Raw genomic sequence first — 25,622 nt, 5'->3', positions numbered from 1 at the left:
GTATTATGTAATTCTAAAATACCAAATATTTTCCCTTTACTAGTTTTACAATATAAATTAATAATTTAAATACTTAAACGGATATTACGTTTTCACATACACAAACATACATGGATTTGTTCAGCTTTTATTTAATAAAATTATAATATTTGAAAATATTATGAATTCAACTTATTCTTTAATGCATATATAACATTTTTATAAAAAAGAAAACACTTCATGTCTGTATATTAAAAAATTTTCAAACGAAATATAATTATTATTCATTATTTAAATTCAAATTGATTCACAATAATAATTTATTCCCGCGTTCTAAAAGTTCTAGGAAAAAATAGAAACTAGAAAGTAGAGTTAAAAAAGAATTATGATTGGATGAGATTAGCGCACTCTTTGGGCATAGAAACGAATTAATCGTAATTTAGTTAAAGAAGTTGCCACACCTGAGAATCAACTTGTATTGCCCTGAAGTCAACTCCAGCTTCATTTTTTCTGTGGAGGAAAAGATACTCTTCATTCGATTCGTGTGGAGCAAAATGGCCGCCCGCCCGAAGTGAGTCTGACGTTTCGTAAGGTGTTTATGACATTTTTTCGTGTAGTTTTTATAAAAATTCGTTTTATGTGAGACAGTGCCAGTGTTTTATCTATGTTTGTTTGCATCTTCGTGGAAATAAGCTGGCTGAGAGCATAGGTAAGTCCGATATTTTTGGTTAAATACGCGCGCAGATGATAAAATTTGTATATTACGATACCATCAAGTAAATTCAAAATTTCTTTGACACGTACGTTCGGCATATTTCAAAAGGAGCATGCACAAACACAATCGTTCATCGCGTTACGATCTATAGATAATATCGTTGCGTGCTCTTCGGCCCACGTTCGATCGTTGAATTATACCGGGTGTATTATTTTTTTCGGAATATAAGTGGGCGTTATTTAAATGGCACAGACTATTGCATGCAAACTACGTCTGTTAAGAAGTTTATGTAAATAGTTTCTATTTTGTATTCATATAATTTGGGCTTAAAGAATTGTATGTATGTCAAATGACACTATTTAAAGTATGCTTGAAAGTAGCTCATGCGAATAATCTACAATGATCTTAAAGGTGCTATTAAAAATTATTTCCTTAACGTCTTCTCTTAGTTTCTAATATTTCTTTTCAGTCGTACGGAGTATATGTCTATGATTACGTTTATCATGATTTTTGTATGAGACGTATAAGAATCTAATTTTAATGTACTTGATAGTGTATTGATACACAGATATTATTTACAGTGTTTTTATACAAAGATTGTACTAAATGCTTATGTATATGTATTAAAAGTTCGTATCTAGAAGAAATTAAATATCAATGAATAATATATTGTTCATTGTAAGATATCTAATCAGAGGGCTATGAACATTTCTTATTTTAAAGACCGAGTATACTTTAAAATTAGTCTCTTAAAATATTTTCCATTAGAATATATCAAGATGAGAAACAAATGAAACACAAGATATCCCATAGTATAAATCTATCAAGACAGAATTTTTTGATCAGTATTCTCATCCTGTTAACGTATGAAGAATAGTGTGAATCAAGTAATTAATGCATTTGGAAGATAGCAAAGTAGTCAATGTTAGTATACAGAATCATGCGAGTTCTAGCAATTAGCTATTGGCTAATTATACGGTTAACGGTCTACGCACGCCATACACGGGGAATAATTTAGTCACAATGCGTTATTGTACACTGTAAATGGAGCGTTCTTCCTCTCAGATTATATATATATATATATATATTTCTTTTCTTTTCTTCAACTTTTTTTTTCTTCGGTTCGCACTGCCGCTCATTTTATACGAAGGTTAACCACGTTGGATTATTTACAATCGTGGCGCGCTTTCTAAGGAGTTCGCGAGTGACTTTCCTCGGTAGTTAAGGCTCTCTCACGCACTTCTTACCTAATTAATTTGAATTACGGCCGTAAGGCTAGCAGGGTGAGAGGTAGAGATTGTAACCTTGTGCCCGTTGTTGATACGATAGCGGTATCGAAATATCGACGATCCAGCTCTCGATCAAAGATCAAACTTTCGCTTTGTTTTGCGATATGGATATACTTTATGTATAAATTATTATTATTATTATTTATATATATATATATATATATATATATATATATATATACGCGCACACACACACGTATATGTGTGCTTCCGCAATACAATTTTTATTTAAAACATTACGTATATATATATATATATATATATATATATATATATATATATATATATATATATATATATATATATGTATTAAGAAACATTCCCCAAAAGTAAATTATTATACAAAAAAGTTTCCAAGCAATTCATTCGATCCTCTGTATTTTAATTGGTAACCGAGCGTTGATTACATTATACGGGCTTACTAGCATGTGGGCTCTCATTAAAATGCTTGCATCGCGTGATATCGGATTCGCGTCTTATTTCGATCGTTTCAAAACGGCTATTGTAATAACGACAACGAGAACGACAATGACGAAGCTGACGACGCTGACGCTGTCAACTACGGACCTTCGAGTTTCTACCTAAAAAGAATTCTTTGCAGAACGTTTTCTTGATCCGTATATAATTTGAATTTAACTCACGCACCGTAAAGTGGCTTTGCGATCAAAACAGATTTACATATGTCGTGTTGTTTCAGTGGGACGATATTCTTTGGACGATGGACAGTCAATCTGCAGCCTAGGTAATATTTTACGATTCAACAAAATAATGTATAACGTTTTTCCGTTCGATTTACGATCCTCTTTGTAACGTATAGGTGGAAAAAAAAAAAAAAAAAAAAAAAAAAACCGCCCCTCCCCAGCCCCCCCCAAAAAATAGATAAATAAAAAAAGAAAAGAATGTTTCTTTCGAAATTATCAAGTACGCATAAAGTCGAATAAAAAAGTTTCGTGACGTGGGTCGGGGGCAGGAAGGTATTCCGGAGAGAGTATTCAGCCGTTTCTATTTCTGAGTTTTTGGAATGCGTTCATCCTCCTTTGAGTGTCCCAAGTGCGCTTTTAAATGTGGTTAATGTATGTATATATATTTCTTTTTATAATAAAATATATAATATTATATTAAAATATATAAAAGTATATAAAAAAAAAATATATATATATATATATATAAAAGAAAAAAAAAATATATATATATATATGTATAAGATAAAAGAATATATATAGAAGATAAAAAAGTGTGTGTGTGTGTGTGTGTGTAAGAATATATATATATAAGAAAAAAGACAGAAAAGGAAAGAAAACAAAAAGAAAAAAGATTGAGACACAAAAAAATATTCCCGTAAAATTGGCGAACAATCACATTGTCATTTTGATGGGCCAGATGGGTAAATGATGGGTCATGGTACAGTAACGTGTACTGTTAAAGAGCAACGTGCAAACCGAGCGAATCTGTTGCACGTTCTCAGCCCTCCCGTCGTTTTCCCTTTCCCTATTCCGATCTCTCACCGTCTTTCCTTTTCCTCTCTCTCTCTCTTTCTATTTTTCTCTTTTTTCTCTTTTTTTATCTCTCTCTCTTTTTTTCTTTTTTTTTCTCTTTTTCTCTCTCTGTCTCTCTTTCTCTTTCTCTCTCTTTTTTTTTGCTCTTTCTCTTTTGTTTTCTCTCTCTTCCTCTTTCATACTAACCAAGATACCTCGGACCTCGTACGATCCACACGGTGATATTAATAGTACGGTACGTGCGTACAGGACACCGTCTCGAATGAGCTTTGCATAAATTACCGGCGAAATCGCCAAAGAGAATTTTGCCGTTTATTTCCATCGTAATCTCTACCTGGTGTGCCAAAATACACTTGTGAAAGAAAGAAAGAAACAAAGAGAGAGAGAGAGAGAGAGAGAGAGAGAGAGAGAGAGAGAGAGAGAGAGAGAGAGAGAGAGAGAGAAGGAGAGGGAGAGGGAGAGAGAGAGAGTGAGAGAAGAAATACATATATCTACCATGACAAGGCATCATTCGCATAAATCTATCGACAGTCAACTCGTTTTACACCTGCCAAAATCACTTTTTCATTGACTTCTATCTCTCTTTTTCTCTTTATTCCTTTCTATTTATACTTAAATCTATTTTTAGATCTGTCGTATTATTATTAGAAAGATTAATTGCCTATTTGAAACGAACGAAGAATTAATGGAAAAGAAATTCTAGTCACGTCTACATGCTTTTTGTTCTTTAAATAGTAAAAGGAAAAAAAAATGACAAAAAAAAAAACGAGGAGTTTTATTTTATATTATTAATCAAAATCGAAAAATTCAGTGTCAATAATCTGAGAGAGAGAGAGAGCAAATTTGACCGATTAAAAAGGATTTATTATTAATGAATGATGTTAAAAATTCAAATGGAAGCATTTTGAATCATAACGCGAATAAAGAAGTCGATTGATCAACTATTCAAATCAATCGATTTAAAATCACGACGATTATTGCTGGAGTAACAAATCAATGATTCTTCGTAACGAATCGATAATTCCATTTGATAGCTTTATGCGGCGTACAAACGATTCGATACAGTAATCAAATTCATTAATTTCTTTCGTGAGACTTTTCAACGTGTAACGAATGAAAGACTGAACGGGAGGGCAGATGCTTGTGAAAAAAAAGAGAAAAGATGAGGCTAGACGAATCGAAATAACGTGATTGATCATTTTTCAAATTATTTTTAAAATATAGCAAAAGAATTTCTGATTATGAACAATTTTTAATTAATTTAAACGTCGTTCATATTAGATCGTTCTAATTAAATATTTTTAAATAATTTAAAAATTTATGATTTTTATTTTTTAATTTATCTATTTTTAAATATTATTTTTAAATATTATTAAATATTATGAAATTATCGTTAATAATAAAAGTAATAAATTAATGATTTATCAACGAGTTTCGAAACAATTTTATTTATTTGGAAAAATTTAAAAAAAGAAGAAAAAGAGGAGTAAAAAATCGCGATCAGATATTTTCGTGTTACTGTGTATAAAATTTTCACTGGAAACACGACTACTCTGTCTCACTTCCTACGATCTACGTTCTCGAGAAGATCTCTCCATCTATCATAAAACTTTCCTCTCGTCCCACGGTCCTCATTTCGCTTCTGTCACTAATGCACGTGGACCTCTCACAATCAGCTGTGATTCGAGACAGCTCATTCTACGTTTTGACAGTATGGCTAACCTTGAGTGACATCATTCCTATGACATGCACTCGCAAAACGACGCGCAATATCCGAGAGAAAAAACTTATGTATATATATATACACACACACATATAATGTGTGTGTATATATATATATATATATATATATATATCAAGTCTTTATTCATCTCTTGCGGCACTTTTTTAAACCACACACGGATACGCACTTAGATGAGCATAATATGATTAACTCGTGTCTTCATCCGGATTTCGCTGATATCGTGCACAGAAAAGTTTGCCATTTAAGAGAACTATATATTCCTCGTAGTTGAATGTTCTAATCGTAGGAATTATGTTATTTGATTATATGACTCATCATCGTAGAAATATATATATATATATATATATATATATATATATATATATATATATATTAAGAATATATTTAAAATAGTTTACAAATTCAATTGTTTTTTTTTTGTTTTCTTATACAAGATAAAATGCATTTCATAGGATTTATCAGGTAGGTTATTTTAAAGATCATAAGTGCCTTTATTACTTATGACTTTATCAGGGAAATCATCATGAAAGAAATTATTATAGATTCTTATCGCAAAAGATGATAAATATCAGTCCTTTAGTTCGTCAGTGAAACAGATTATTCGTTCATTTTCTTTCGAATATTCGACATTAAAGAATGACAAGGCACGGGAATATTTGTAAGATTTACATAACTACAAATCGTATATTAGTAGACGAGTCCAACTGCTGACGGAGGTAGGGGTGGGGGGTAAGGGGAAACTATACATTTTCGCGTGACATAACGCTTGTGCTCGTTACAGACGCTAACCAAGGATAAACCCAACTTGAATTATTCAATATTTGCTTGCGCTTCGCGGATTTGTATCTCCCTCGGTGGTGGAATTTCTCCTCGTATAGTTTACATAGAAAATGAGCGAGAAATTATCGTGTTGCCTTTCGTGCCGCATCAGTTTACCAACTATTGAAATCTATTTCTTTTTCACTTTTTCCCATCATGAAGTTTCTTTTTCTTCTTCTTCTTCTTCTTCTTTTTTCTCTTTCTTTTCTTTTCCCTTTCTTTTTTTTTTCTTTTTTTTTACTCTTTTTTTCTTTTTATCAAGTCCAGAGAAGGGACGTTACAAAAGGAAAGAAAATCGAGTTGTATGCCGTGGTAAAAGCAGCGTATGATGTGGCTTGGTTCAATGACATCTCGTTCAGTCTTCCACAATGCTTGACTTTTGAGTTTCATCGTGACTTTCACTTTTTTAGTTGGCACTCGACGTCTATGATAGTTCCTTCTTTCATACGTAATGGCTCACTGATTTAGTTGATTTATACATTCTAAATCTAAATCTAAGCAAAAAATAATGAGAGAGAGAGAGAGAGAGAGAGAGAGAGAGAGAGAGAGAGAGAGAGAGAGAGAATTTCTACTCTATCTTGATAGATATCCAAATATGTTTATCTCGTCATAAGATAAAATCATATTTAAAAGGAGTACCAGACGAAAACTAATTAAGGAGTCAAAGGAAGTCTTCAAGTCGTTCCATTAAATACAACTTGTGTTTATATATTAGTAATGCCTTATTGATTTCATAATCATTATGAAAATATATATCTTCGGAATGAATCATCGAGCTCGGCCGAATGCATATATTCACGTATCAGCGTCCAACGTGTTTCTAACGTGCGCGGATGGACGGTGCAAGGGCGGTAGTAACAGCAGTAACAGTAATGGCTCGTGTATGGCTTAGAGACAATGGTCACTTAAAACTAAATGCAGCGTTTAAAAGAGTCACCTCGCAGTCCATGGTCAGTTAGTAATTGCTAGCTCGATGTCCGACGCTTCGGATAAGTTAATTTGCGAAACGAGCCTCATAAACTCCTACGCGTTCGAGCGATGTCCCGAAATTAGCACGAGGATGTCCACTTCGTGTCACGATTTCGTTCTCTTTCTCTCTCTCTCTCTCACACACACACACACTTCCTCTCTTTCTCATTGATGTCCAAATAAATTTAGATACAACAGAAATTGTACAAAGGACAATGACATCGCCGTTGTTAGAGGAAGGATGAAAATGATGACATCGATAATACAAGTTTTTTTTAGAGTATATACGGTAACGACGAAGTCGTAATTTTCGTTCTTTTTTCTTTTCTTTTTGTTTTCTTCTTTTCAGATTGATAAAGCTCACTGTGTGGCAGTTGCGATGCCAACTTATCACAATGCGGGTGGTGGATACCCGAATGTGTCAGCGCCAGCGCGGCAAGCGAAGCTTGATGGCAATCAAAATCATCACACAATCCCTTCAAACGTAACGACCCACCCTCTCATTCAGAACACCACCTCGCACAACGCTCCTCCAAATCTGTCAGCGAGCAACATTCCGTCCCATCCAGTATCACCGACGATGACCACTCATTCGAGCGTAACATCCCCAAACCTGACGAGCCATATGAACACGGCATCCTCACCGGTCCTCCTTACTTCGAACGTCACGAATCCCGGAAATACCACTGCTCTATCGGCCAATCCAAGACATGAAGTCAAACTGAATGCTATGCCGTACGTATGCACAAGTATATAGAAGCTGTTCAATGAATAACTTCGGTCATATATTTGTTCGATCGAATTAAAAAAAAAAAAAAAAAAAAAAAAAATTTTATTGAAAAGATAGGCCGATCTCATGTAGATAATTAAATAAAATGATGATCAAATCGTTTTCAATTTTGAATTATATATCTTGACTAATTTGACAAGTATTATCTATCCTTGAAGTTTTGAATCATTTTACATCAATGAAAGATACTTCCTTGTTTTGCGTCGTTAAATGAGAAATGTTCATTTTAAGATCTAACCTTGTTATAGATGGTTCCATGGGAAGATATCTAGGGAAACTGCAGAAAGGTTGTTACGACCCAGAGAAGATGGTCTGTTTCTAGTTCGAGAGTCGACGAATTTCCCCGGAGACTATACTCTCTGCGTGTGTTATCAAGGACGTGTGCAACATTATAGAGTGAAATACAAGAATAATCAGCTGACCATCGACGACGAAGAATTTTTCGAGAATTTAGCGCTCTTAGTTGAACATTATGAGCAAGACGCTGATGGTCTTTGCACTCAGTTGACGAAATCCTTACCGAAACAAGGGAAACAAGACTTTTGCGTCGATCCCAAAGCCTTCATCGAAGCTGGCTGGGTTATTCAGACTCACGAGTTAGAATTAAGAGAGTGTATCGGTAAAGGTGAATTCGGTGACGTTTTACTCGGTGTTTATAGGGGAGAAAGAGTGGCCGTGAAAATGTTGAAAGACAATAGCGAAGCGGCGCAAAGGTTTCTAGCCGAGGCAAGTTTAATGACCTCGTTGATTCACGACAATCTCGTTAAATTACTTGGTCTTGTATTCAATAATCAACACATGTACCTGGTTACGGAATATATGAGCAAGGGATCCTTAGTGGATTACTTAAGATCTAGAGGACGATTACACGTTTCTAAAAAAGATCAAATCAATTTTGCCTAGTACGTAATCTATATAGATTATAGTTCTTAACCTTTACGATATTCCTTTATCCTAGGAGATCTCGTTGGTCATTGAACGAACGATCGGTTTATTTTCAGCGACACGTGTGCCGGTATGGCATACTTGGAGTCGAGACACGTCGTCCATCGCGATTTAGCCGCAAGAAACGTTCTTGTTGCGGAAGACAATTCCGCGAAAGTTTCGGACTTTGGGTTGGCACGAGACGAAAACTTCTCTCTCGATGGTGGAAAGTTGCCCATCAAATGGACCGCCCCAGAGGCTTTAAAGCAGAACGTAAATATATTATGACCGGCACTACCTTCTGACAAAAAAGCTTTTAAGCGTTTCCTTGCACGACGATGCATCTCATCATTTGTTTTTCAGAAGTTTTCTAACAAATCTGACATGTGGAGTTTCGGAATACTCCTTTGGGAAATCTATTCTTTTGGACGCGTGCCCTATCCACGTATCGTAAGTAATTTTCATTTAAAAACGACTTTTATTATCTACATATATTTATTCCTTTATTCTTATCATATCGTACGCGAACTGAATTATTTATATTAATATATTCGTTCTTAGCCTTTAGCCGACGTTGTCAAATGTGTGGAAAAAGGTTACAAAATGGAACCACCAGATGGATGTCCACCCGAAGTATATGACATTATGAGACAGGTAGATGAACAAAGTTTTCACGTAAAATTTCATATCTGATGTTAAAAGCTTCTAACGTTTATGCGTTCCAGGCCTGGGATCTTCAACCAGAGAAGAGACCTACGTTCCATGATATAAAAGTAACGCTTGGTCAACTAAAAGCAGAGTACACCAAAGGCGTGAATTAAAAAAAAGGCTTATCTTAGGTCGACCTAGAAACGATGTAGAATTAACACATAACAGAACTGATTTGTCAAATACGATGCTTTTTTTCGTTTTAAGGACAAATATAGTGGCTCTAAAAACTTTGATTAGGAGGGACGAAATGAAAAAAAAGGGGAAAAAAAAGAAAGAAAGAAAAAAGAAAAGAAAAGAAGAACAAGACAAATGCAATTTTTATTGTACATTTTATATGCAATACTATTTGCGTCATCGTTTATATTTATTGCTAATTTAGTTGTCGAGAATATTGGGGAGGTTTTAATTTTTATATGACAATATTTTGCACAAGCATTACCTACGTCGTGCCTTTGTTCAAGTTGATATTCTAAATGAAGAAACTCGACTTGTACATTCTCGAAATCCGTGTTGACTCGAGCCGATGTCGGGTTTTTAAGATACTTAATCCGAAATAATTGCCTATCACACTTAATGATCCTCAATGGACGTACCTTTTTACAGTCTGTTATGATGAAATGTGTGAACGAAACGTCGCCTGATACGACGCCGTTACCGTTTTGAAATACTTTAGAGATTTTTCCATTGCAGAAAATGTAAATTCGACGTATTATGAAGTTTGGCGTTGAAGTGAACTGATTTTAAGATAACTCATATACTGGCTAACGTATCAGTTAGTATAACTTGTCCTTTTGGAGATGAAGTTACGTAACCATACACTTTTTCACTCCCGTAGTACAGTTTAAAACAAAGAATTCCTGTTGTTAAAGTTTCAAACGATCTATTTCAGCGATCGTAGGATTGCGAGTATTCACTAGCAGCATAGATTTTTTAATCAAAGATTTGTCGTAGAAAGTATTAATTTTTAATTAAATTATTGCGACTATAACGTATAAATATTTAAGTTTGCTCACGAAATATTCATCTCATATATATATATATATATATATATATATATATATATATATATATATATATATATATATGTGTGTGTGTGTGTGTGTGTGTGTGTGTGTGTGTGTGTGTGTGTGTGTGTGTATGTGTGTGTATGTGTGTGTATGTGTGTGTATGTGTGCGTGTGTGTGTATTTGTAAAAAAATATATAATATATACACACACATATATATGTCAGTGATGTAAATGTATCTGTAAATATTTTTGTACATATTCGTCCATAAAAAAAGTAATAATATTTCGAGAACCGTTGATATTGGATGAGATATTTAATGAAAAAAATGTCCATAATTTTTTTTTCTTTTTTTTTTTTTTCTTTTTTTTTTTTTTTTAAAGGAATATATCCGATAACTATAAACAAATGAATACAAAAATGCAACGTACGTTAATTATTTAAAAAAAGAAAACAGAAAATGGGAAAAAAAGAAACTTTGAAAAAGATAAAACAAAGATCTTCAGGAGATGAATGAAAGAAACAGGGCAATGTGAGTATTGCATCAACGGATCTTATCCTTTTAGAGTAATGATCTATGTGTTCTTCCGATTAACGACTAGCATGGATAAATGATCTCAAAATTATTCATATTTGGAAATTCTTAGCGCGTAAAATTTCACGTTTAACGATAAAATGGGTAGGTACCTTGAAATATACAAGAAGAATAAGCAAGACTTTTCATTACTATTAGATTCTTTTATTTTTTTTTTTATTTTTTATTCCAGATCTATCTGTCTGGTTGCAATTTTGCGGACTAATTTGAAAGAATGATTTGATGTATTAAAAAAAAAAAAAGAGAAAGAGAGAGAGAGAGAGAGAGAAAAGAAAAGAAAAGAAACAAAAAAGTAAAAAATTACATATTTAAAAGTATAGAATTATTATTATTTAAATAAAATTTCAATTCTTAGCTCCGACTTTGACAAACGTATTTTGAATAAACAAAATGAATAGCAATGAAGATTAATCGTTAGTTGTATAAGTATCTAATATATTTATGCTAAGCGCACGATCCGTTTGTAACTTTCATATTGTAGTACGTACGTTTGTTGTGTCAGACGTTCATTCATATAAACATCTTACATATGCATGTATGAATGTCTTGCAACGAATGTATCATTGGTACCCATAGCAATAATTCGACATACACGGCTATATACAGCTTTTATCTTCAATTACAAGTTGTCGAGGCAATTAGCACATAAAAGCGCTACCCAAACGAAACATTATCTAAACGATAATGCATTCTGACACGATCAATATGGAAATTATCATTCCTATCTATGCTTCGTCCTTAACTTTATAAAGCTAACGCTTAAATATACTTTCGTTATTATGCAATAAGCGTGCGTGTTCGAAAGAAAATGATGACGTTCACTTCTTCATTTTTCTTTCTTTATCTTTGTTTTTTTTTTATTTTGTTTTGTTTGTTTCTTTTTTTTTTCCAATAGATTACCATCGATTTTTAGATTTCAACTTATACAATATGTCATTTTTATCTATCACGATATTAAAATTTCATTTATGATCAGTGTGTGAGTTTCAAATCTGTTAATTTTTTTTTATTACCAATTCATTTTTTAGACTGTAAGAAATTTAATATATATATATATATATATATATATATATATATATATATATATATATATATATGTATATACACACACAAACACACACACAAACACACATACACATATTCTATCTATATAGGTATTAAAGTGAAATTATACTCTGATGTTTATTGAATGCAACAAACGATGCGGATTCTACGATCATACCGAAAGTTTAATTTGAAATTAGTATTTGTCGAGTGTGCGTGTGCGTGTTGCGTGTGTATGTGTGCGAACAATTGAAAAATTCTATATGTATGTATACGTTGTCATACAACATAGATATATACATACATATATACTTTTTCATATCACCCCCTTCCTTTCACTCATTTTCCTCCCGCTATAGTATACAAAAACAAATCTATTATTATACGAATATTCGGCTGTTGGATTTTGTTGTAGTATCTATAACTACGCCAAGTTTCTCGAATTCTTAATTAAATGGCTATAGCGGTAAAACAATTATTTGACGAGATAGTAAAAGTTATTAAATAAAGAAAAAGAAATTATAATGTATCTTGTCTCATCGAGATATTCTTTCCCCTTTTCTCTTTTTTTTATTAAAAATAATTAGGATAAAATTTTATTGGAAATTATTGGTGTTCTTTTTTCTTTTTCTTTTCTGTTGATTTTTAAAATAGTACTTTCAATAATCATGAATCTCGAAAGTGACGTTTTTTTTCGATGGACACTCAGGAATCGTTTGAAAAGAAAGTTACCGTGGTCTTTGTGTCAGATTCGTTGGGTATTGCCTTTGACGTGGACGATTTCTCAAGCGTAGAACTAATTTTCGAATTCTTTTCCTTTATCAAAGGCAAGGAAAAGAAGTTTTCGTCTTTCTTGACATTCTTTACGCGAGAAAACGTTTGTCTCCTCTTCTCCTCTTCAGTCGTATCACAAAAAGATTTCCGGTTTCCAACGTGCGTTCGTTTTACGATTGTGAAAGGAGGAAGATTTTGTTTGAACGCGTTGTAGTCTTTGAGACGACTACGGATCAGCAAATTTCTTCGTATCTTGTACGGTCGAGCAAGATTTGGTCTTGGATAGGGTTGCGAGTTGTGACCGCGAAACGAATCCTCAGGCATCAAATAACTTTTTTTATTATCCTTGTCTTTGATGATCATATATCTCAACCTATCTCGTATCTCTTTGTTATCGTCTTTCCTTGGTATACGTGACGAGCCATTCCTGATAACGCGTTGTACCTTTTTATCTAACTTTTTAATCGATCGTTTCGAATTGGACGCTACAAAACAATCAAGATTTTCTATTTCATCATCGTCGAGCTTCCTTACGTCTTCGAATATTGCAAGATATTCTTTGCAAGGATTGGCCCAAATCTTTTCGAAATCTTTCGACCTATTCTTCGAATAATAATTACTCGATGTCAAATTAATCTTATCAAGCACGGATCCATCAAAACTCAATGGAATATTTCTGAATAACGGGATTTTATTGATCGCACTACCGAAATATGATATCTGATTACTCATTAAAGAGATTATTTCTGATAATATACCTTTGTTATTTTGGATGGTAATATTCGAAGTATCACGATCGAAATTTACGAACGGAAATCTTGTCGTTTCAGTATTATACTTGCATGTATTTAGTTTGCTCCATGTTTCCTCCGGATAAAATGTATTTTCAGCATCTCGGCTTTGATTATTCAAATGTTTTATACCGTTCTCGTGCTTCTTGATATCTGTAAAGTAACATTGATTCTTTTATTTATTTCTTTCCCTTTCTTCTCTCTCTCTCTCTCTCTCTCTCTCTCTCTCTCTCTCTCTCTGTCTTTCTCTTTTTCTATAGCTGAATTAATCAGAGTGAATTAATTATAAATTGAATTTCTCTATATAGTAAAGCTATATATCTTCCTATTGACTTTTCTTCGTGGGATAATTAACGAATTCACGAAATTTTTATTTACCCCTCTATTCGATTCATTTAATTCTCCGTACAATTTTCGTTTTGTCCTTTTATACAATCTCTATTTTCTCTCTCTCTCTCTCTCTTTCTCTCTCTCTCTCTTTCTCTCTCCTTCCATTTTTTTTTATCAACCGGCCACGCGTTCAGTATCATCGAAAATCCGTTAATTATCTTGAGATTTATTTGCACCAGATTAGCAAGGACTTACCGATTCTCCATGGGAAGCGATTTTCTGGGAACGATAAAGCCATCGTATAACAGTTCCCTGTTTCCGAGCTTTCGTATTTCGATTCGCAGGATCGATCGACGATATCGTTATCCAACTGAAAATTTCGAGTCAACGCGCTTCGAAATAGCTCGGCGATTGCTTCGGGTTCGTCGTATTTAATCTCCGTCAACACCGATACGATCTTTTCGTTTGTTCCTACGTCCGATTTTTCCTTCTCTTTCACTTCATCTTCTTTCTTTCCTATCGATATTGTCGCGATAGTATTCGTACCTACGCTCTTCTTCAGATCATTTTCATCAGTTCCTTTCAAAACGAAATTCACAGTTGACTTATATAAACTGCTAGATGATTTTCCCGACTGAACTTTCACGTTTTCCCTTTCATGATTTTCATAACCTTCTTTATTGTTCAGATTTATTCTCATTTCTATTGGATTGATTTTAAATAGTTTTGTCTTTAATTGTTTCTCTTCATAATCCTCTGGTTCGACTTTGATGAATGCCTTTGTTACGAATGTTTTTTTAGAATCTCTGTTTTCGATCGTTTTCTCATTTTCGTCTTTAATTTCGGGTTTTATCGAATTACCGATTTTCAAAGTAGTCAGAAATGTTTTCTTTGGTTTTTCAGAAAGTTCATCGGAGATTTTCGAACTTCCTGCTATAGATTCATCGATATATTCTTCGTCAATCTTTGGAGGTTCGATTTTTATACTTGCCGTGCTTATGAACGTTTTCTTAGGACTTTCAACTTCGATCGTCCTCTTCGTTTCGTCTTTAATTTCGGGTTTTATCGAATTACCGATTTTCAAAGTAGTCAGAAATGTTTTCTTTGGTTTTTCAGAAAGTTCATCGGAGATTTTCGAACTTCCTGCTATAGATTCATCGATATATTCTTCGTCAATCTTTGGAGGTTCGATTTTTATACTTGCCGTGCTTATGAATGTTTTCTTAGGACTCTCAACTTCGATCGTTCTCTTCGTTTCATCTTTAATTTCTGGTTTTACCGAATTACTACTTTTCAAAGTCGTCAGAAATGTTTTCTTTGGTTTTTCAGAAAGTTCATCGGAGATTTTCGAACTTTCTACCATAAGTTCATCGATATATTCTTCGTCAATTTTTGGAGGTTCGATTTTTATACTTGCCGTGCTTATGAACGTTTTCTTAGGTCTTCCAACTTCAATCGTCTTCTCCTTTTCATTTTTAATTTCTGGTTTTACCGAATTACCAATTTTCAAAGTCGTCAGAAATGTTTTCTTTGGTTTTTCAGAAAGTTCCTCGGAGATTTTCGAACTTTCTGCCATAGGTTCATCGATATATTCTTCGTCAATCTTTGGAGGTTCGATTTTTATACTTGCCGTGCTTATAAACGTTTTCTTAGGTTTTCCAACTTCAATCGTCTTCTCCCTTTCGTTTTTAATTTCTGGTTTTTCCGAATTACCAACTTTTAAAGTCGTCAGAAATGTTTTCTTTGGTTTTTCAGAAAGTTCCTCGGAGATTTTCGAACTTCCTGCTATAGATTCATCGATATATTCTTCATCAATCTTTGGAGGTTCGATTTTTATACTTGCCGTGCTTATGAACGTTTTCTTAGGACTTTCAACTTCGATCGTTCTCTTCGTTTCGTCTTTAATTTCGGGTTTTATCGAATTACCGATTTTCAAAGTAGTCAGAAATGTTTTCTTTGGTTTTTCAGAAAGTTCATCGGAGATTTTCGAATTTCCTGCTATGGATTCATCGATATATTCTTCGTCAATCTTTGGAGGTTCGATTTTTATACTTGCCGTGCTTATGAATGTTTTTTTAGGACTTTCAACTTCGATCGTTGTCTTCGTTTCATCTTTAATTTCTGGTTTTATCGAATTACCAATCTTCAAAGTCGTCAGGAATGTTTTCTTTGGTTTAACAGAAAGTTCATCGGCGACTTTCGAATTTCCCGCCGTAGGTTCATCGATATATTCCTCGTCAATCTTCGTAGGTTCGATTTTTATACTCGTCGTGGTTACGAAAGTTTTCTTAGGACTGTCAACTTCCATCATTCTCTCCGTTTTTGTCGTTTTTGATTTTGGGATATCGTCGATTTTTTCTTCTTTTACGGTGTATAATTTTTCTTCGAAATCGTTCGTCGAAATTTTCTTTCGCGATTCCTCGGTTAACGCATTGGTCTTTATCTTATCAACTTCTATTACGCCTTCTTCGATACTCGCACTTGTCTTATCTAACTTACTCTCAGGAATTTGAACCTCTTTATCATTCGAAGGAGTTAATTCTTTAAAATGTGACAAATTAACGATCTTTTTAATCTTTTCTTCATCGGTTATATTAACATTGGATATAGAAACTTTCGTTTCCTCTTTTTTGTCCTTGTCGGCATCGTCCTTGAATTCGTCCAAAGTTAACTCCGCACTCTCGATACTTTCCCTTTTCTTTTCACCAACCGTATCGTACGGTTTCACATCTGGCACAAGATCGACATCGGCGCTAACAGAGGGCTCATCAGTTTCTGTAACCTCAGAGATTTCTTCGACCTTCGGAACAGTAGGCAAGGACGGTTCACGGATATCATTCGAATCTATCTCGGTTCGACTAGGTTTCACTTTACGATCTCTCTTTTCGAAAACGTCGCTTGGCTTTACCGTTCGAAGAGAAACGTTTGATGCCAACTTCATGAAGGACACATTCTTTAGTTTAGCCTCGCTAGTCACAGTCACATTTCCTCTCTTGTCGATTTGTAGTTGAAGTTTTTTTTTTTTATCCTCTTCTGAACTCTCATCAGAGGAACTTTCATCGTAACAGTTACAATTTTTAAGGTTGGTACGATCAGTTCGTTTTTTCTCTTTCGTTTTTGATTCTATCTGAGAACCTTTGTCATTGCACGTGGTTTTCACCTGGTCTTTCTTTTTGTTCGAATAATCGTAGGTTGTTTCGGGACTACCGACATGTGGTTTCAGTCGAAGTTTTCTTGGAGATTTGAACGTAATCGCGAAAGGATCCGGAGATTCCCGTGATTCTATCGTCTTTCTTTTCGATATTGTAAGATCTGGATAACCTGAATGGCTCGAAAAATTACCCGGTGTTTCGGCAAATTCTCGTACGATTCTAGAAGACAACGATATAGACGGTGCAACGTTGCATCTTCTTCTTTCGAATTCAACTTCGATCTGTTGAATCTTTTTCTGAACGTTACTCAATCTGCTCTCAGCGATGACCCGCTGAGAACGATAAGGTGCAAAATTCAGGTTCACTCTTTCGTCGCATTCCTTTTGTTTTAAAATTACAAGGAATTCACGGAGTTCGGCATCGGTCTTCAGAGCAAGAATAGTTGGATCTATCGAATCGGTTGCTTCTATCTATATCGACGATCAATTTGGTAACGATTATTAAAGAAATTTTGTTCGAACTATTGTTATTATCTTCCTACATAGAAAATCGTGTATCTTACCTCCAAACCCTGAGTTTCCATCAGTTTTGTATTGATCAGGTTTTCCACCTGTGCCTTTAAAACGTTTACTTTAAGCTGGACCAACGTTAGGATCGGAATTATGTTGGCTGGTGGATTTGCGGTCATGTGAAGATTTATCAGAGCGTTCACTTGCTGAGAGTTCCTAGACTCGCCCAATAATTGATCCTTGTTGAGAGCGTTGATAGATCTTTGAGCTCTCTCCATGGTATCCTCCATCGTCGTGGTTATATTCGATCCTGGTATCTTTCTGAGAAGTAATCGGGTAGCTGTGCAAGAAATGATACCTTGTATGGACAATAACTGAGATGCCAAAGCTTGAAGACTGATTGCTGAGGGACAATTTCTTTTCGAACAGATCGTGTCATCTGTGGTATTAGTACAACGATGTTCTTCCTCGTAATAAGAGCTATGGGGATAAGGTAATGCAGGAAATTGTTTCGGTCCTGTGATTTCGCCATTGCCTTTCGAAGAACAACCACAATTTTTTTGCTGTTCGTTAGATCGAGTTCCATACGGATCGAATAAAGGAAAAGGAATTGGATAGGGATAAAAGAAAGGTGGATAGATCGGTGATAAAGGAGAAGGAATATAATTTGATTGTTTATTCGAACTTGTCAAAGGATTTAATATATCAGGAATTGGAGGTGCTTGTTGAGTAGTTGTTACCAACGGTTGCTGGCAACCACCAGGAATAATAAAGATCGGTGCTGTGTTAGGGATGCATGAACGAATCTGATCGATTATATTTTGTGGTAGAGATCCGCAATTATTCGCTTGCGTCTGCATAGGTGACATTGTATTTTGACAAGGAATCCCTTGACAGAAATTAGTCGTATTATTTGGCAGTTGCGTTGTACAGGGATATTGTGCTGACGAATAGTTTTCTTGTTGATAAAATTGACCGAACGGACCCTGCATATATTGTCCTGGAGCGAATAAGTTCCATTCGAATAATCGATCGAACGAACGAACGAACGAACGAACGAACGAACGAACGAGTTACGAAGATTCCCCGATAGAGTTACCTTGAGAATTCCCAGGGCAGCCGGAGCATTGCGTGCTTTGTTGATTATTCGTTTGCTGATATGTTTGAAAATTATTTTGATTAGGTTGTAAAGGTACTCTTGATTGACAAGGATTCATTTGCGACATTGCATTGCTATCGTCTAACATGTTAATTATTAAATTGATAATAGATTAATCCTTGTCTTTTTTTATTGTAATTGCATGAATGTTTAATATATAATGATAGAAACATATCTGATGAATTTATTAAATTTACTTGTAATTTTGAGACATGATTTTGTTATAGATTATTATTATTATTTTGTTCGTGATTTTATCATGGATCTGAAGTTAACGAGTATCGACAGTTATAGAGATCGATTGATAGTACAACTCGATCGTAACGGATGATTAACAATATAAAACTAATTTTTAAGTATTACATAAATATCTCCTAAAGCTTGATTGATACATCAAAAAAGTGATACATTCTACGAACGTTTGTGTTGCCCCTGAAAATAGACAAGATCTTATACCTCGTTGTTAACTGGGGTTGCCGATTTTAAAAAATTTTACACCCGTATTCTAATAGTCTCTTGCGAATTATTATTAATATAAAAGTCTTAATCTGTGTGTTCACAATTTCTCAAAAATTATTACTATTTATTTGCAATTTAAATAAAATTTTGTACAATTGCTCTTTATGATCCGAATGAAAATTTAGTGATCTAAACTTGTAGAAATATAAGTTATCAAAAAAAGTTAAAAGGCTTTAAACGAATGTGAAGAAGAGAGAAAGAAAGAAGTAACAAATACTATGTACGATGTACGATCGACGTGAAGTATAGAGTGAGAGGGCAACTGTGAAATTGATGAAACTGGAAATACATTGATTGATTGATTGATTTATGATTGTGATCCGTGTTCTGTGTCCCGTGTTCTATGTATTCAGATGGCGCGATGGTAACTTGCTATTCTACGGATCCGACGGGCAGTCTCGAAATCCAGTCAGGTTAAAAAAATTACACTTTCCTAAATGTAAAAAATAAAGTTTTACGATATTTTTACACTTTCCTAAAAAATTGACGATAAAGTCTAGCCAAGGGGAAAATTATTATTTTACATTCCAAATAACAGAATGTTAAGTATGATCTAAAATAATACGAATGTTTTATATATTACTTCGAAGAAAAAACTTTTTTTTTAATTTAAAAAATACAAAAATACAAAAACGTGTTCTTTATTCATTTTCTTTTTTGTTTTAAACTGTCTGTCATGCTAAAGGGGACTAAATTAATAATAATCGTAACGCTCGAATAAAAATTAAATTGAAAAATTTTTTTGTTTTATGTTTTCTCGAAAAACTAATATCAAATTGATGTGGACGTATTTGTATGAAAGAATTATCTCTGTATGTAAATATCCTATTTCGATTTGCAAATTTTTGATCGATATATTAAAAATTCGATCGAAAGTCAAGGAACTGTAGTATTTGTTACTTTTTTCTTTTTCTTTTTTCTATACTCGCGGAAGTTTTTCTTTTTTTTGTTTTCTTTTTTGTTATACTTTTATCTATCGATCTTGAAATACGAGGCCATTTGTTATCTGGCAAAACGTTCTACCGATAGCTGCGCGGCCGTAGGCGAGAGCGACGAGCCGTAAACTCGTTTGTGACGACATTGAGACGCGAACGGCTTGTTATTTCGAAACTGGACGAAAAGAAGGGGAAAACATACTAACAGAAGTTCATATTCACAGTCTCGGTTCTACACTTCGTCGTATAATATATATTTGACGATGAAATAACAACCACTATAGAAAAATAGAAATATATCGCGATGATGATATTGTATTCGTGAAATAAAAATTTGTTGTGTTTTCTTTTTCTTTTTTTTTCTTTTCGCACGTCAGTGTTTCTTTGTTCTAATTTTATTAATTTTAGCGATCACGCTACGTCGAAGATTTGGTGTAGTCACGTACAATAATCGTAAAAATATAAACGACCAAGAAAAATAATATTGACGACTGAGAAAATTAAAGAAGAAAGAAAACAAGAAGAAACAAACAAAAAAGAAAAAGGAAAAAAAAGAAGAAAATGAAATAAGAACGTGTGTGAATGATTTTGTACAACGATCAAACTCGTATTGCTAGGATCGATTATGCGATGTATCGAGATACGATAATTACAATGTTACAACATTACCACTGAATTATTCATCGAGAAAATTATATATTTCTTTGGAAAATAATAGTGAATCGATCGTCCGATATATCGCGTACGTAAGATTAACCGTTGAAATAATTATCGAAATATAACGACGGTATAATCATCGAGAAATATTCAAGCAGTTAGCGGAAAACGTAATCTCGTTGAGTGTCGTTCAATACCTACCTATTAAAGAAAATAATATTCCACTGAAGATATATACTAATGGAGGTGCGACGTGTTAATCAAAAGTTAAGATTTTAACTCATTCGTTAAAGTGATTTATTTCACGATTTTTAAATTTAAGAAGGTGTATCGACGGACAAGTTCGACGAGCAATTTATATCCTGTTTGCTGCTCCTTGAATTCATTAGTTAAAAAGTTATATGTATATATATACATATACATATACATATATATATATATATATATATATATATATATATATATATACACTTATGCAGTTAACACATGTGTATATACAAACGAGTGTCAGTAGGTCCAAATTAAACTCGGCAGATATTCCAGAAAGATAAACGTTATCAACGTTCGATTCTCGCGGAAGGCACGTTTTAAACTGTGTATATATATATACATGTGTGTATGTATATGTATATATGTATGTGTGTCGAGTCGAGTAGAGTCGCCATCGAAAAAGTTGGTATAATTTACGAGCGTACGAAAACTTAAACGAGTTCCAACGAGAAGGAGGCCGCAATCACTTCCACAGTTGCCACTGCCACTATCGTTTCTGTCCTTAATTGCTTCAAGTATTTTATTTCAGTCTCTTAGTTTTAAAAACCGTACGAATGAACGAATTATATCTTCACAGTTAAAAAGATATAAATACGATTTTACGATGGCGAAAGAAGAATTGAAAGAATATAACATGGAATTTATTAAAACTGATCTCTTACCGGAAATGGTTCATAATCGATGTTTTTGTGAATCAGGTTCACGCGAATTTGTCGAATTCGAATCGGCCATCGTCGAATCACTCGTAACTGATGATTCGTTAAAACCATGGGAATTGTATCGTGTTAAAGCTATTGTAAGATTTTCCGGTGAACCAATGAATTTTCCTTTGATCGTGAAACTATTACCGTTATCCGTTCAGTCGGAATACTCATTCGCCCGTTTTCAAAACGAAGAAATGTTTTACAGTAAAATGATTTCTTTGTATGGCAAAGATCTATTTCCAAAGTGTTACGCTTCGGACATGGGACGATACGGAATGCCGGTCATCGTTCTCGAGGATTTAACAGCGAATGAATACGAAACGATTCAAGAAAATAGAAGGATGAACGAAGAAGAATTGAAGTTATCTTTGAAAAGTCTTGGAAGGTTTCACGGGATAGGTTTGAGATTGAAAAATGAAAAGTTCGAGCTTTATCGAGAATTTTACATGAAACTATCGAATACTGTCGTTACGAACGATGTATCTGAAAAGTGAGTCACATAACCCACGTTCATCGTTCATTCATCATTTAATGCCATTACTTTCTTTGATATATCTAAAAAAACTATTTTTTTTATCATTTAACTAATAAAAAAATATTTTATTTCGATGTTCACGTTGACCTTTTCCTTTTCTTTTTTTTTATTTTATTTCTTTGTCTTCTCTCCTCCATCATTAAAATATTTTTATCAAAAGGAATAATAAACGTACCTTCCGATTATTTACAGGTCCATAATGTATTCCGATGAAAATTCGTTGGAAAATTCATTAATGGTAAAAGAAATGAAGAAATTATGGTATAGTAATATCGGAGAGAATGTTAGTGAAACTTGTACGAACGTCGATGATATCTCATGCATATGTCATGGTGATTTTTCCAAGAGGAAGGTGTTGTTCAAACGCGAGAAGAACGGTACGCCGATCGATGTGAAAATGATCGACTGGCAAACAATGAGATATTGCTCGCCTGCTATCGAACTCGTTATCATTTTCATCATGAATATTCCGACGCCATCTCGAGATCAGCATTTCCTTCAGGAAATATTGACGGTCTATGTTGACGCCGTTAGAAGTGAATATACCACGATAACGTGTGAACGATTGATTGAACAGTTATCATCAACATCCTTAGACTATTTTACTTTATTACTTCAAAAGGATATCATGAATAAAGAAATAGCTCAACAATGGATAGAGTTTATTCAATCTTTACGCGATTTTTTACGTGATTGAAAGAAGAAATTAAATATATATGTATATATATATATATATATATGTATATTTATTATTATTTTTTTATATATAGAGATTAATTATTAATAATATAATCGTTATATATCAGATTGATATCGATATATGTATTTATTTCAATTTTATATGTAGTACAATGTAACGCTTTGCATTTTACTATGCACAGTACTTGCATTTACTATTTTACATAAGTAATTTACTTATGCATATTACTTTCTTTTTCTTTTTATACGAGCGTTTTTGGTAAAGAAAAAAGAAAAAAGAAAAAAAAAATAAGGAGGAAAAATCTTGAACTTGAGGTCATCGAAAAAAAACGTTCTTTTTCTGTGCTCTCGTATTGAACGTACGGAGATAGAATTTTTCAATCCCAATATCAACGTATCGATATTACCGTTCGTGCATATATATATGTATATACCTGTATACTGTAATGTAACACCTATGTATATGTACGTTATCTTAATATACTCGACTATCTCTTTCAATATTTTTACAAAGATAATGTAAAAAAGTGTAGATAGAAGAAAGACTAAATGAAAGTTAAAATAACCGGATATTAAACCTCTCTTATCGATTTGTTAAGATTTTATTAAAATGTAATTATTACTCACCAGTTTTATAGAAATAATATATATATTCGTTAGAACATTTTTACTTATTTTTTGTTTCTTTTCTCTTTTTTTTTTTTATTTTGTACTATTTCACAAAACGAACTATGTAAACTTTATTGATCCATATCTTCACCGTTTCCAGCTTCCTCTGTAGAAATATGTAAATGGATAAGAAATATAAAAGAAAAAAGAGAAAAAGAAAAAGAATTTTCTTTCCCCTCAACAGATTTGGAGATTAATTAAATAGAACTCAACTTTTCGAAGAAAGCTTACCGAGATTAGCGTGAGTTTCTTGTATCTTATCGGCGTCGTCAGGTTGTTCAAGTTTCGAGATTGGATACGAGCTTGGAATCGAGCTTTGATTTAAGTTACCAATCAATGTATCATTGAAAGGTGGATTTCGTGGGATCCTTCGTTGAAACGAGAAATGTGATAGGTTTCGTGCTGATATCCGATAGATAATGACCATTATTAAAATTAAAAGAAAGAGGGTAATAACGATTCGCACTGCAACGCATTTCGTTTTTGTCGCGACGGTTACGATTGGTGTGCACGGAGGAAGATTTTTTCCCGGTGGCACACAGCATCCTTTGAATTGGTTGTCATCGGAGTACATTTGGTACGGTTTGTAAATGCAGTCACTTTGCGAGAAAAACCACTCCATTCAGAACTTTTTTAATTTCGATAATTTCCGTTGAAAAATGTGAGAGAGAGAGAGAGAGAGAGAGAGAGAGAGAGGAAGGGAGGGAGGGGGAGAGAGAGAGACGGAGAGGATTAAAAAAAGAGAGGTTGGTTTCAAACAACTTATTTTCTTTCTTTTTTTGTTTTTTCTTAATTAAAACGCTCTTCAATTTTCAATCGATCGAATATATCCTTCCAAAATGAAGTTTGTTTTTGTCGATCGATAATTTTCGATAATCGAGATTATCTTTCATATTATTGAACTGTTCTTGATCGACATCCATTTAATTCATGCTCACATAGGTATGTAGTCGACGTAATCGTGGTCATAAACATCCACATTTCGAGTAGAATGAAAATGAACGGAATTCTCAGAGTTTTACGTGAGTTTACTCTCATCTATGCCTTTGACGTTCGTTGAACTTTGAAACGCGAAGCACACGTTCGCGGTTTGCGATCGTGACTTTTCAAGCGACCGCGGCCGTTAGTATATGTTTTGTGTGCGTATACATATGTATATATATATATATATATATATATATATATATATATATATGTTATGTATACACATACGTAGGACATCCACGTTTTTGCATGGTTAGTAATACGTGAACAGTTTTAATAATACGCTTTTGGACAATGATAAATCGTTGATGGTTCGGAGAAAATTTATGATTTATGTTGAAAAATTTTAAAAATGTAGAAAAGTATGTTTCTGACTCTCCGATAACTTCTTATAAGGTTAGCGTATTTAACGAAATCATAGATGTGTATGTACAATAGATATGTATAGAAAATATTACATACTCTAAATTCTTATCACAATATAAATCGGCTTTCGAAAGGGAATCGTCATAGTACTTTCCTCGTTCAAATACTTTTTAAAAGAAGCTTTTGATGAAAATCTTCGAAAGATACCGTGTGTTTTCTTTAAAATCATCTTTTTACTCAATGGAGTTCTATTTTCGAATACTAGTCTCGAATGTTACTGAAAATACGTAGATAGGTTCATTTCTAAAAGAAATTCACTTAACATCCGACAGTGATATTGGACGAGTGGACCACCAAAAAGATAAGGTTCTTGACTTTTCTACAGTGATTCCTTTAAGTTTACCTTTGATCTTTATTTAAAATGAATATATATATATATATATATATATATATATATATATATATATATATATATATATATAAGTCAG

General features: G+C 33.5%; 3 protein-coding genes across 6 annotated transcripts; 2 read left to right on the top strand and 1 right to left on the bottom strand.

The window, feature by feature from the left end:
* The first annotated feature begins 503 nt into the window (after positions 1-503).
* On the top strand, positions 504-10,432 carry LOC124431906 (tyrosine-protein kinase CSK-like). 4 transcript variants are annotated; one of them, XM_046980340.1, is made up of 8 exons: positions 504-688; positions 2,681-2,725; positions 7,361-7,746; positions 8,050-8,703; positions 8,803-8,998; positions 9,092-9,175; positions 9,287-9,379; positions 9,451-10,432. In XM_046980340.1, the coding sequence occupies exons 3-8, from the start codon at positions 7,391-7,393 to the stop codon at positions 9,544-9,546; spliced, it is 1,479 nt and encodes a 492-aa protein (XP_046836296.1). In that variant the 5' UTR covers positions 504-688; positions 2,681-2,725; positions 7,361-7,390; the 3' UTR covers positions 9,547-10,432. The 4 variants fall into 4 exon arrangements, with proteins under 4 accessions (XP_046836296.1, XP_046836267.1, XP_046836287.1 ...); XM_046980311.1 differs by having other exon boundaries at positions 9,089-9,175; XM_046980331.1 differs by lacking the exon at positions 2,681-2,725 and having other exon boundaries at positions 9,089-9,175.
* Positions 10,433-12,134: 1,702 nt separating this feature from the next.
* On the bottom strand, positions 12,135-20,255 carry LOC124425325. Its single transcript, XM_046965536.1, has 3 exons — positions 17,691-20,255; positions 14,232-17,598; positions 12,135-13,799 (listed from the first exon to the last, which is right to left on the bottom strand). Exons 1-3 carry the CDS (start codon positions 18,627-18,629, stop codon positions 12,787-12,789), a joined length of 5,319 nt encoding a protein of 1,772 aa, XP_046821492.1. The 5' UTR covers positions 18,630-20,255; the 3' UTR covers positions 12,135-12,786.
* Positions 20,256-20,473: 218 nt separating this feature from the next.
* Positions 20,474-23,944, top strand: LOC124425320. The gene is made up of 2 exons (XM_046965522.1): positions 20,474-22,371; positions 22,609-23,944. Exons 1-2 carry the CDS (start codon positions 21,782-21,784, stop codon positions 23,111-23,113), a joined length of 1,095 nt encoding a protein of 364 aa, XP_046821478.1. The 5' UTR covers positions 20,474-21,781; the 3' UTR covers positions 23,114-23,944.
* Positions 23,945-25,622: the final 1,678 nt, after the last annotated feature.

The sequence above is a fragment of the Vespa crabro genome, chromosome 1 (genome assembly GCF_910589235.1).
Source record: "Vespa crabro chromosome 1, iyVesCrab1.2, whole genome shotgun sequence".
Classification (NCBI taxonomy): domain Eukaryota; kingdom Metazoa; phylum Arthropoda; class Insecta; order Hymenoptera; family Vespidae; genus Vespa; species Vespa crabro.
The sequence above is the reverse complement of the archived record's forward strand: the minus strand, read 5'-3'. Positions and strand labels throughout refer to the sequence as shown.

Excerpts from the sequence above, each read along its gene's own strand:
- LOC124431906 (XM_046980331.1), top strand. The coding sequence starts at position 7,391 with ATGCCAACTTATCACAATGCGGGTGGTGGATACCCGAATGTGTCAGCG. Across the intron at positions 8,704-8,802 it reads GATCAAATCAATTTTGCCTA|CGACACGTGTGCCGGTATGG; the intron begins GTACGTAATCTA and ends GTTTATTTTCAG. Across the intron at positions 8,999-9,088 it reads CAGAGGCTTTAAAGCAGAAC|AAGTTTTCTAACAAATCTGA; the intron begins GTAAATATATTA and ends TTTGTTTTTCAG.
- LOC124425325 (XM_046965536.1), bottom strand. The coding sequence starts at position 18,629 with ATGCAGGGTCCGTTCGGTCAATTTTATCAACAAGAAAACTATTCGTCA. Across the intron at positions 17,599-17,690 it reads TGGAAACTCAGGGTTTGGAG|ATAGAAGCAACCGATTCGAT; the intron begins GTAAGATACACG and ends TCGTCGATATAG. Across the intron at positions 13,800-14,231 it reads TCGCTTCCCATGGAGAATCG|ATATCAAGAAGCACGAGAAC; the intron begins GTAAGTCCTTGC and ends GTTACTTTACAG.
- LOC124425320 (XM_046965522.1), top strand. The coding sequence starts at position 21,782 with ATGGCGAAAGAAGAATTGAAAGAATATAACATGGAATTTATTAAAACT. Across the intron at positions 22,372-22,608 it reads ACGAACGATGTATCTGAAAA|GTCCATAATGTATTCCGATG; the intron begins GTGAGTCACATA and ends GATTATTTACAG.